The sequence below is a fragment of the Triturus cristatus genome, chromosome 4_1 (assembly GCF_964204655.1).
Source record: "Triturus cristatus chromosome 4_1, aTriCri1.1, whole genome shotgun sequence".
NCBI lineage: Eukaryota > Metazoa > Chordata > Amphibia > Caudata > Salamandridae > Triturus > Triturus cristatus.
This window is the reverse complement of record NC_140585.1, coordinates 1097031049-1097044019: the sequence shown is the minus strand read 5'-3', so window position 1 is coordinate 1097044019 and position 12971 is coordinate 1097031049. Positions and strand designations below refer to the sequence as shown.

General features: G+C 45.7%; 1 protein-coding gene across 3 annotated transcripts in view; it reads left to right on the top strand.

The window, feature by feature from the left end:
- Positions 1 to 12971, top strand: part of CPNE8 (copine 8) — a 961735-nt gene that overhangs the window by 286404 nt on the left and 662360 nt on the right. For all 3 annotated transcript variants that reach the window (XM_085654090.1, XM_085654092.1, XM_085654091.1), the window contains one exon: positions 5650 to 5689. In XM_085654090.1, the coding sequence (XP_085510216.1) occupies positions 5650 to 5689 (40 nt within the window). The remainder of the gene's footprint in view (positions 1 to 5649; positions 5690 to 12971) is intronic.

The following is a 12971-nucleotide window of genomic DNA, read 5'->3' as shown; positions in this document are numbered from 1 at the left end:
CTGCCTGCCCTCTCTGGAATAACAGGCTACACAGTCATGTGGGGTCGTGGGTAGGGGGGACGTCCCGCAGGGGGGTAAATAAAAAAAAATAATAATTCAATTTAAACTTACCTTCGCCTCTGGTCCCGTGTTGCATCTCCTGCTCGCTCTCTGCTCACGGGAAGCAGAAGCAGGCAGCCTCCATCTCCTCCCCTAAGTTAATCACAACGCTGCAATGACCACTAATTTCCTCAATTTTAAATGCGTTCCTCGTTTTGAGGACACATCGGATGAAATTGTCCCTCCCTTGGCCCGGAAGGTGTTTTTCCAGTTCCGTTACAAAACACTACCCCTTAAAACTTTTTGTAAAAAATGGAGGAAGGATATAGAGAACGATGATCAATGTCCCGCCTGTAATGCAAGTGCTGAGTCCATCATCCACCTTCTATTTTTTTGTCTGATGTATAAATCTCTGAGGGACAAATGGATTTTTCCACTGTAAAAATTGTTGAGACCGGACATTACTTGGAGGTACTTAGATCTCTGAGCAGTGACACAAGCAGAGTTGTAGCTTTTGGGTTGTCTAGATATTGGTATGCGCTGTGGTTGAAAAGGTCCAAATGTTTGCCCTGATGGATGCTGTAAAGTGATGGACAAAATCAATATGGACTTTAGATTAAATCCTATTAAAGCAACATATGATTATTCTATCTGGACTATATGAATGCCCGCTCGCTTTTTTTATTCTTATTTTATCTTTGTATTTTATCTGTATTTTTTTTTTTTACCTTACTTCATATCGATCACTTTTAACTGTATTTCCTACCATGTTGTGTGTACTTTTATGATCCTATGGTCGAAATAAAGTAAATAATGAATTAAATGAATGCTGTATTAAGCTTCACCTGAAAGGATCACCTGGACCACCTCAGGAATGTTCTGGAGGCCCTGCAGAAAGCAGGCCACACTATCAAGGCCACAAAGTGCCAGACAGGGCAGAGCAAGGTTTTATTATTGGGCCACCTTGTAGATGGAGGCCAGGTTCATCCATTGGAGAGCAAAAAGCAGACCATAATGGACTGGGTTGCTCCCACTACCCAGACTCAGGTCAGAGCTTTTGTGGGCCTGACTGGGTACTACAGGAGGTTTGTTAAGGGCCATAGTGACCCCCTTAATGATCTCACCTGCAAAACAATGCCTAACAAAGTTCAGTGGACAGTTAGCTGTCAGATTAGGCCCACGGTGCCATCTGCTTCTTCCTAGCGGGCGGTGATACAGCCCGCTACGCTTCCCTCTTTTCTTCGGGCGCGTTGCGGGCTGCGTGGCGGCCCGCTGTTGCTATTTTAGTACCGCGGCTGTGTCTCGCGGCACCTGCTCTCTCTCTGTGTCGGGCTTGCAGCATACCTACGCAGCAGCCCGTTATCTGAAAATTTGCATGACAGGAAAGTCGCATCTCCGGTTTTGGAACTGCAGCTTCCTATTTTCACATGCTGGGGCACTATATTCTTACCTTCCTTCACTGGATATATATTTCTTTCTTCATTTCTTCTTGGGACCATCTTGCCTTCCCATTATTCCATAGTCTTCTTCCCAAAAGGCCTTGGGAAGTATCTGCTCTACCAGTTCAAGACAGCGACCTTCCTTTTCCGTCCTTTTCCTTATCCAAGATGGTGGTTACTTACTTCCTGTTTGGTCACTTCCTGTTCCTGTTTGGTCACTTCCTGTTCCTGTTTGGTCATTTCCTATTCATGGGTATTTAAAGGCTGAATCCTTCATTTCCTGGTGTTGCAACATTCTGTGCTCCTGCTGGTGTGTCCTCGCTCCTGTTAGTATCCTGTGCTCCTGCCTCTTTTATCTGTGATTCTGCTGGCGTACCTTGTTCCCTTTCATAGTCTTCTATTCTGGTTTGGGTTCCTTGCCTTCTAATCCCGCCTTACTGGTAGCTTCTTTCCTTCCTTTACATTCCTGAAGTCCCCACTTCCATCAGAGTTTTTTCCCTACGGGATTTTTTCCCCTTGGGACTCCTTTTCGAAGGCACGGTCTGATTTGGCCTTTTTCCTTGTTGGTAGCACCGTGGCTACCAGAAGGGGTTGCCCTTACCTCGGACAGACCAGAACCCTCAAGAACCAAAGTCAAGGATCTCTCCAGCACGTCAGAACCGGTAAGAACACTACAAGTCGTGATAGAAGCAGGCCATGTGCACTGCTCCCATTCTGCAATGTCCTGCTTACTACAAAACCTTAATTTGTCCAGGCAGATGATTCTGAGATAGGGGTAGGTGCAGTTCTATCACAACTTAATGCTGATGGCCAGGATAACCAGTAGCTTTTGTAAGCAGAAGGTTGACATTCCAGGGAGAAGCGTTGGTTAGCTATTGAGAGGGAGGCCTTTGCTGGGGTCTGGGCCTTGAAGAAGTTGACGCCATACCTGTTTGGTACTCACTTCATTGTACAGGCAGAAAATACGCCCCTCTTAAGGCTAAAACAAATAAAGGGTGAAAATCCCAAACTTTTGAGGTGGTCCATTTCCCTACAGGGCGTGAACTTCTCTGTGGAACATAGACCTGAGAGCAACCCAGTCAATGCTCATGGACTCTTGAGATATTTCCACTTAGAAAATGAAGACTCAACTGGCCAAAGTTAGTCTCATCTCCTTTCGTTTGGGGGGTTTTGTAGGAAAGTAGGATCTGCTTTCATGGTTACCCCCACTTACTGCTGGTGTCAGTCTGTTTTTTTTCACTAGTCTGACTGGGATTCTGCTATTTAGGCCCTAAGTCACTGCGCTTCCTCCGTAAAATGACTATAGAAAGCACTTCTGTACCTCCTCTACTGGTGTACCCTTATAAGTCCCTAAAATATGGTACTAAGGTACCCAAGGCTTAGGTATACCAGGGGGCTCCTATGGGCTGCAGCATGTATTGTGCCACCCATGAGACCAGTCAAACAGTGACTACAGGCCTGCATTGCAGCCTGTGTACGTTGGTGCTAGCACCCCTTACAACAGATATAAGTTTTATTATCTCTGAGGTCAAAACACTTAAAACATGTAAGTCAGACCTTTCAATCCTGTAGGCAGGGTGTTGGGTTATAAGTGTGAGGGTGCCCTTGCATGAGTATGACGCCCCTACAAACCCTGGAGTTGATTCTCCATGCTTTATAAATGCGGCTAGACATTTTTTGATATATAGTGGCCAGATGTCATTACACGATAGCTAGCTATGTAGTGGCTGTGCCGAACTGGGCATGTTTGGTGTCAAACATGTTGGAAGTATACCTCAACACTGTTACCGGTGTTGGAGGTATGATTCCATGCACTGGGGGACTCCTCCGGGAAGCTCCCAGTACTCACTATAACAGCCTAACAGGGTCTTCCAGCAAGCTAGTGCTGCTGCCGACCACAGACACGATCCTGCCCTCCAGTTGCTGAGCTGAGCTCGAGCAGGGGAAGGTAGAACAATATGTTTCCTGTCACAGGGAGGTGTGACCACCTCCCAGACAGGATTTAGTGTACTGGGCTAGGGTGGGGGCACTTGCCAGTACCAACAGACTGTTTTGAAGGGCGAATTTAGTACCCTCCTTGCATACTCCGGTTTGATCCGGTTCAGGGAGCCCTTGGCTCCCACTGTGGCGTGAAACTGGACAAAGGACAGGGGAGTATGCTGGCCTTTGTCCAGCCCCTCCTCTGGGAGGGACTCCTGAGTCATCCTAACCCCTTTCCTAGGGTAGTTAAGGGTAGGTGAGTCCTGAGATTTATCATGGGACAAGACTAAAGCCTGAAACCACATCCCTCTTCGACCATCTGGACACTTGGACTTCTTTGGACTTTGTCTGGAACCGAGACTGTACCAGAGAAGACTTCAGCTGCTTCTGGTCTCACTGTTCTACAAGCCTTCTTCATCGTCTGTCTGTGCTTCTTCCAAGATCTTCAACAGACCTGTGGGTATCAAGGACACCCGAAGTAATCTTCCTTAGAGTGAAAGAGTCACTCCCCTGCATCTGCAGGCGACGCAATGAAGTTGACCTGTCTGCTGCTCCTGATGTCCCAAGGACTTTGAAAGGCTCAGCAACACAGGTGGTGGCTCTGCAACTCCCTCGAGGCCTGACCTGTCCTCTCTGCAATTTTGCTCGAGGTCCTCTTTTGACTCCTGTGCCTTTCTTCTTTTGGGTCCTCTTGAGGGTCCTCTCCTGCTCCAATGTGCTCCCTTGCTTGCTCGGGGGCCTGTTCTGACTATCATGTGGTGAGCCCCTTGGACATTGCTGGTTCCAACGCTGCTAATTTTTCCCTTTCCATGCCTGTTGTAGCTGCCAAGGATTGTTTTGCTCCTGCCGGAAACCTAACCTATGGTCATCAACGTCCGTCATGGGATAGCTCCTGCATGGCTCCTGGTCTTCCTCTGGATCACCTGGTCCCCACAGCTGCAGCAACAAGGCCACCGTAAACTCTCCTGAACCATCGGACATCGATGGGCATTGCTCTTCCATGCCTCCTGGTCACCTCTGAGTGGCACAGCCTCTGTCCTCTCTGATTGCACTTTCTTCACTTCAAGATCCCACCTTTGGATTTCATTAGACTCTTGCACAGTCTTCTCCAGCGGCATCTTTCCTGAAGTCCTCCATTGTGGTCTATGACGGTTTCTGGTGTCACTTCGCACCTATGCATCCGGCTTCCTTGGTGTAGGTATCCTGATACCTGGGGTATCCACAGATGGGGTAACTGTCCAACCTTCTGTCTTCCACTGGGTTTTCTCAGAGTCCACTTGGAAGGGTCCTTCTTTTCCAAAACTGCAACCCCCACGTTCCCGTTGCGGACACGCAGAGTTTCCACTCTGCACACAACCTCCGTGGGATTCCTGTGTATATTCCTTGGGCAGTTTCTTGTGCCTGCAGCTCCCCTGAGTCCCCTGGTCTAAGTCCCGACTTTGGTCGCAGTTCGCATTCCACTTTCTTGGTATATGGTTTGGTCTACCCCTGGAGACCACTGCATTTTGTGTTTACTTACCTGTTTTCAATTGAAGTATTATTGTGTATTTGGGTTTAAATCTCCTGGTAGGAGATATACCAATGTGTTACTTAGTGTTGTATAATAAATATACATATTTTTACACTGTGTGGTTCTTTTTCGATTAACCTACACTACATGATAAAACAAGCTGCTTAACACTCCTTCTGGATAAGCCTAAAGGCTGCTCTCCACATCTACCACTTAGAGAGCTTTCTATGGTTGTCTAAGGCCACTAAAATCTCCATAAAGGTTTCCTGGATTAGTGCAAGGTGCTTCACTTAAATAAGTGTGCACAGTATGCTAAGCCAGCCTCCTACATCAAAGACTTGAGACTTTTTCTTATTTACTTTGGCATGTAATATTTGTGTAGGACTTACTTGTAGCCCCAAAGCACAAAGCTTACAATTCTGCCAATGGAGGTGCAGAACAATAGTAATTGTTGCTACTTATTATGTTGGTATTTTCCTGTACTTTTTTCTTTCTTTGTTTACTCAAAAGTGGAAAACTGACCGTCAGAATTGTACATTCACTACCTTTGCAAGAATGTGCTTTGCATACTAATTTTTATCATAAACGGTCCTTCAAAGCAAACTGTTTGAAGCGTTATATTATTATCTCTATGAACTTGCATTTACAAAATAAGTGTTTAATTTATTTTTTTACTTTCAGGTATGACGTTGATTCAAAGAGCCCAAACTTATCCAAGCATGTGAGTATTTTAATATTCAACCTGTCCTCTATTTTATGCTCCCTTGAAATGTGTGTGTTTGTGTAGATATATATATATATATATATATAACCTACTGGTGCTCGCCAGTAGGTAGTTATAGTTAGGACCTATTTTCCATAGGAAATCCGCAATATTCTATTCCCAATAACTTTGGCGCCGATTGACGAATCTTCGCGAAATTTTCAAAACTTTTGGCCAGCTCCGGTCTGCTCCCATCCTGAGAGTCTCGGGATGATTCCTGTAGTGGGGGCTGAGAAAAAAGGGGGATCCCAAAACGTGTTTTCCCCATGCAATTTCCCATAGGACCTTTAGCCACAGCTACAGCCAGAACTGCTGGACAGAATTACGCCAAATTTGGCAAAAAGGTAGTCCTCAGTTCAGACTTGTGCCTTTTGCTTAAATGGTGTAAATCCGTTCAGTAGTTCCTGAGAAAATGACATTTAAAAGTACATATATATCTATGACCTTGGAGGATCCGCGTACCGTAAGAGCACCCAGCGCGCACCCTGCCGTGCACGAGCTGTATTCTAATTGGCTGCCAACACTCCAAATCAGGAAGTGTTGGCAGCCATCTTGTGCCTCGGTAGAACCGATGCACAAGAAACCTAAAAAACAAACGCGCAAAACGCGAAAAGGGGGCAGCGTAGAAACACCCTGAGCCCCTAGGCCTGCTCAGGGGGTCCCACAAGGACCCCCAGGGACCCCCAAAAATTATTATTTTTTTTAAATCCGCAAAATGCACACTGAATGCGCGGATCTTGCCGATGGAAAAAAAAAACGAAGCGCGGGCTCCCGCGCTATATTACTTATTAGCCCCCATAGTTTAAGTGGGGGGCCCAAAAGGGCCGCCCAGCCCTGGGGACCGCCACCCCCCGGGGCTTTATTATAAATTGTGCGGGGGGGCTCAGAGCCCCCCCAGCCCAAGGGACCGCCACCCCCGGGGCTTTTTTTTTAATAAAAAACCTGTGTGGGGGGCTTGAGCCCCCACCACATGCCCCGGGGACTGCCACCTCCCCGGGGCACTACATTTTTTATTTGGGGAATCGTTATGGACCCCCACCCCCGGGGCTTTTCAAATGATGGGAGGGGGTTGCGTGGCCCCCCTCCTGGAGCCCTTGATGGCCCTTGGGACCGCCACCCCCCAGGGCCAGCTCCTGCAGTGTCCTGGGGTGCCCATCCCTGGGACTCTGCCATTTGCAATGACAGGGCGGGAGCCTCACTGTTCCCACCCTGTCATTGCAAACTGCTTTGCTATTTGGAAGAGAGAGCAGGAAACCTTTTCCACATGGGGAGCAGCTAACATGTTAGCTGATCCCCATGTGGAAAAGCAATGCCGGCTCCCGCAGGATGCGGGGAGCTGGCTGGGACTGTGGGGGGATTGGGGACCCCCCCACGGTCCCCAACGGAGTGGGCCAGCTCCGGAAGATGGGGTGCCCGGGGCCATGAGTGGCCCGGGAGGGGGGCCACACGGCCCCCCTCCCCAAAATGAAATAAAAAAAAAAAAAAAAGGGCTGGCCCCGGGGGATGGGGTCCCCGGAGCCATAAGTGGCCACAGGACGGGGGCAAGGCAGCCACCCCTCTAAATAAAAAAAAAAAAGGCCCATGCCCTGGGGGATTGGGTCCCCAGGGCAGATTATGGCCTCGAGAGGGGGGCCACGCGGCCCCTTTCCCGATTTTTACATTTTAAGAAAAAAAATTGGGGGCAGGCCCTGGGGGATTGGGACCCCTGTGCCAAAAAATGTGAAAAATAAAAATAAAAAAAGAAACCGGGATCGCGGAAGGATGCCACGCCCCCTCATTGCACCACTCTGCAAACGCGCCCCCTGGCGTGTTTGCAGAGGGGGAACAAATTCCCCTTGAATACTGGGGGTCCCTGGGGGCCAACTAGCCCACCAGGTACCTCCAGTATGCGCCAGGGAGCTGCACTGCAGAGAGGTGTTCTGAGGCCATGCCCCTTTTTACACCTCTCTGCAGCGCAGCTCTGTTGCGCTTACTGGAGGTAGCTGGTGGGCCATTTCCACCCCATCGACCTTCAGTATTCAAGGGGAGTTAATCCCCCAACTTAAAACGCGCCACGAGGCGCGTTTGCAGAGTGGTGAAGGGAGGGGGCGGGGCCAGAATTCACATGTCTGCAAACACGCCCTGTGGCGCGGTTTAAGTTGGGGAATTAATTCCTTGTCAATACTGAGGGTCCCTGGGGGCCAACTAGCCCACCAGGTACCTCCAGTAAGCACCACGGAGCTGAGTTGCAGAGTGTTGTAAAAAGGGGTGTGGCCTCTGAACACCTGTCTGCAACGCAGCCTCTTGCTCCTACTGGAGGTATCTGGTGGGCTAGTTGGCCCCCAGGGACCCACAGGATTGAGGAGGAATTCATTCTCTAACTTAAAACGCGCCAGAGGGTGTGTTTGCACACATGTGAACTCAGGCCCCACCCCCTTCCTTCACCACTGTGCAAAAGCGCCCCGTGGCGCATTTTAAGTTGGTGAATTAATACTCTTTCAATACTGAGGGTCCCTGAGGGCCAACTAGCCCAACAGGTATCTCCAGTATGCGCCAGGGAGCTGCGTTGCAGACAGGTGTTCAGAAGCCACGCCCCTTTTTACACCTCTCTGCAACGCAGCTCCCTGGCGCATACTGGAGGTACCTGCTGGGCTAGTTGGCCCCCAGGGCACCTCAGGATTGAAGAGGAATTAATTCCCCATTTTAAAACGCGCCACAGGGCGTGTTTGCACACATGTCACCTCAGGCCACGCCCCCTTCCTTTACCATTGTGCAAACGTGCCCTGTGGTGCGTTTTAAGTTGAGGAATTAATTCCTCTTCAATCTTGAGGGGTCCTTTGGGGCCAACTAGCCCACCAGGTACCTCCAGTATGCGCTAGGGAGCTGCGTTGCAGACAGGTGTTCAGAGGCCATGCCCCTTTTTACACCTCTCTGCAACACAGCTCTGTGGTGCTTACTGGAGGTACCTAGTGGGTTAGTTTGACCCTAGGGACCCTTAGGATTGAAGGGAACTTAATCTCTCAACTTAGAACGGTGACAGGGCGCGTTTACACAGTGGTGAAGTGAGGGGATGGGGCCTTACGTGATGTGTGCAAACACGCCCTGTGGCGCGTTTTAAGTTAGGGAAAAAATTCCACTTCAAACCTGAGGGACCATGGGGCCAAGTAGCCCACCAGGTGCTTCCAGGAATCGCCACTGCGCTGTGTTGCAGAGAGGTGGTGCAGGCCGTGCCCCTTTTGACATCTCTCTGCTACGCAGCTCTGTGGCACTTACTGGATGTACTACGAATTCCGATTTACCTGTTATCAGGAGAGACCTCAGTGCTGCATCTTTTAGCCCAGTACTGATCCTGAAAAGTAATTCTAACCATACTTACCAGTAACTTGAATTTCCTTCCATAGGCTAACATTGACTGGTTTCACTTGGAAATTCTTTCAAGTGTGGAGTTTTGGAACTTTAAAATATTCACCTAAAATCATCCGAAGAACGAATTCCGATTTACTCACCTGTTATCAGGAGAGAATCCAGTGCTCCATCTTTTAGCCCAGCACTGACCCTGAAAAGTAATTCTAACCGTACTTACCAGTAACTTGTATTTCCTTCCATAGGAATCCATTGTCTGGTTTTCAGCAGAAAAGTTTCGAAGTGTCTATTTTCACAAACTAAAAATATTCCTTAAAAATCGCCTGTATGACTTAAACGCATTCTTTCAACTGTTTACAGGAGATGCACCAGTGCTGGATCCAGGATCCACCACTGAGTAAGAAAAAGTGACGATAACACTACTTAAAGTGAATTTTCTGCCATAGGATTACATTGGTGATTCTTTGTGAAAAAATAAAAGTGTCAACTTTTAAAATCCAATAATATTCCTTAAAAATCACTACTGCAACCAAAACGCTTTTACTCAACTTGGAGATGTCCAAGTACTGAATCTAGGATCCAGTCCTGTGGTTAGAAAAGTAATCCATAAAGTAACTAATTGCATTTAACTGGAAATTCACTTTGAGCTCAATGGTGCATTGTGTTTGAAATTGTGTTGCCCATTGCAACTACTGTAACTACTGTACTTAAAAGTCTATTGCCTATTTGCAAAGTATTTAAACTAAAGTAATTCATTCTGTGAAAGTATATTTTGTAATGTAATGTATAATGTAATTATAATGTAATTTAAAAAATAAAATATCTAAAAATAAATAGTTTAAAAAAATGTAGGAAATCAGTATGAAAAATATCAATATAACAATTAATACATTTAAAAATTGTCATTTACAAAACCTTTGAAATTCACTGAAAAAACCATAGGTTTCAGGCACGTTATAGTTAGGAATTAGCATTTAAACAACCTTAGAAATTCGCTGAAAAAAACATAGGTTTCAGGTGCATTATAGTTAGTTGGACATTTCTCTCGTACAAAACCATTGAAATTCCCCCGTTATAGTTAGTTCAGCTAACTATAACTCGCACGCTCGCAATGCACTGCTGATGACGTCACATATTACATCACTCATGACATGGTCAGTGACATCAATAATGACATCTCAAATGACATCACTGATGACATCACTGATGACATCATCCTTGTGATAGAGTGGCAGACCTCCTCTCACCATAATAGAACCTTTGATACACACACTCAAAAATAGAAACTAACATTTTCAAATGAATGGACATAGCAATACCACTTACAACACACCAATTCAGTAATTCCAAGATCTACACACATATCCACTCATTCACCAACAGTCCTATACAGTCACTCATACATGTACTCACTCATAATATGTACTTATACACCTATACATCCTGTTACACAGTGACAATCATCCATAGAGTTACTTAGACACGTAGTCACACATGCAAAGTATCAAACATCCATTAAATTGCATATATACAGTAATACACACACCACCACACTTACTGCTACAGAAACTTACACATACTTACTCTTAAGCAATCCCTTATAGAAACACAGACTAATTTATACAGGAACTCTTCCAATCTCTCACAAATACTCACTTATATACACCAATACTCACAGATACTAGTTTAAAACATATGTAGTTACTCACAAATACACTATTGAGACAGTCATTCACTCACTAACACACCCATACACACACTCATCCACCCATACAGTGCTGCACACGTGCTGTCTTCAACACATACAAACAGTGAGTCACTCATTCATGCATCTATGCACTATGTAATACCCCGCACCGAACCATACCGACACTCCGACAATCATACTGATACTCAAAAAACTAACTAATAACCTAGATAGACACTTATGTAGCTACTCAACAACCCATGCAGCCACTTATACACAAAGTGAGAGACTGATACAGATATTTATATATTTAAAGATTACTTACTAACCCATGTATTCACTAAGATACACTTAGTCAGTTATTGAATCAATTTCCCCCCAAAAAATTCATCCATTTAGTCACTTATTTACCCATTTATTCTTCCATCGACCTTGAGATATACATATATAAAACACATTTGATTTTCAGAAAAACACACATTCACTGGATGATGTCATCAGTGATGCCATCAGTGATGCCATTTGAGATGTCATGAGTGATATCATGAGTGATGTCACTGACCAAGTCATGAGTGATGTAATATGTGACGTCATCAGCAGTGCATTGCGGGCGCGCGAGTTATAGTTAGCTGAACTAACTATAACGGGGAATTTCAATGGTTTTGTAAGAGAGAAATGTCCAACTAACTACAACGCACCTGAAACTTATGTTTTTTTCAGTGAATTTCTAAGGTTTTTTAAATGCTAATTCCTAACTATAACGTGCCTGAAACCTATGGTTTTTTCAGTGAATATATATATATATATATATATATATATATATATATATATATATATTCACTGAAAAAACCATAGGTTTCACACAGGTTATAGTTAGGTGGATATTTCACTTGTAAAAAACCAATGAAATTCCCCCGTTATAGTTAGTTCAGATAACTATAACTCGCACGCCCGCAATCCACTGCTCATGACGTCACATATTACATCACTCATGACATGGTCAGTGGCATCACACATGACATCACGGATGACATCATCCTTGTGATAGAGTGGCGGTCGCGTGAGTTATAGTTGAGCATACGCGCAGAGTACGCGCGCTGACGTTCGCGCATGTGTGCGTGCTGCGTATGCGCGTTACGTACGCGCATAATACTAATGTGCATGCGCGCGTACGCGTTTGCGCATGCGTAATTGCACCGTGCGCGCTCTCAGCTTGCTCCGTGCGCGCACCTCGGGTTATGTGATTAATAAAACAACACTTTTAATTGGTTTTCATTACTTTCAGTTTCAGATTGTTTCAACACCACACCCAATCCCCTTATGGCAAGTCATGTGATCAAGAAACATCACTTTTCATTGGTTCAAAGTACTTTCAGTTCCAGATTCTTCCAAAACTACACCCACTCCCCTCATTATTAGTTCTGATTCCCTTGGAGAAGGAGCTGCTCTGTTTTTGTGAGACAATGGCAGAGCACCAGCCACCTTCTGAGAGTGAGCAGGACACTCTTGAGAGACAGAGGCAGAGGAAGCAGAAAGACTCCTTTATATGGCAGTTTTTCACTTTTCCTGAGGGACAAAAGAAGGTGAATGCACCAAAGGTCACCTGCATACTTTGTCACGTGGGAATGCTAATAAGAAGTACTCTTTTAGTATTCACACACTGAGGAGGCAGGTTGAGCAAATGCATCCTGTGACTTTTCGTCAAGCTTCTGGAGCAAACCCTCCACCTGCTCAGCCGACGACATCTGCAGTAGCTCAGCCAAGCACATCTTTGGCAGCTCAGCCGAGCACTTCTGCGATGGTGCCTTCACCTTCTTACACACCTCTGGATATTCGTCCTTGTTTTGGGAGGATGAGTACACGTTGCATGGATTGTGCTACTCTTATTACTATGGGTGAGAGCAGTGTTGATCTCATTCAGAGAAACTTTGAGGAGCACCCTTGCACTAGGCTATAGTTTTGTTATTTTTTTTTTTTCGTTTTTCTCTTCCTCTGTCCCTACATTAACTCAAGGGCTCTTTTTAGAGCCACCTAAAATCTAAACACAAAAACTTGCTTTTGTGAATCTATTTGTCCTTTTTCTTTTTTTGGGTGCGCGCACCCTGCGCGCACACAATGACGTTTTTTAAAAAAAAAAATCATTTTTTTCTACTTTAGTAAACCTTCAGGGACTCCCTGACAAAGAGAGGGGAGTGGCAAAGTAATTAAAAA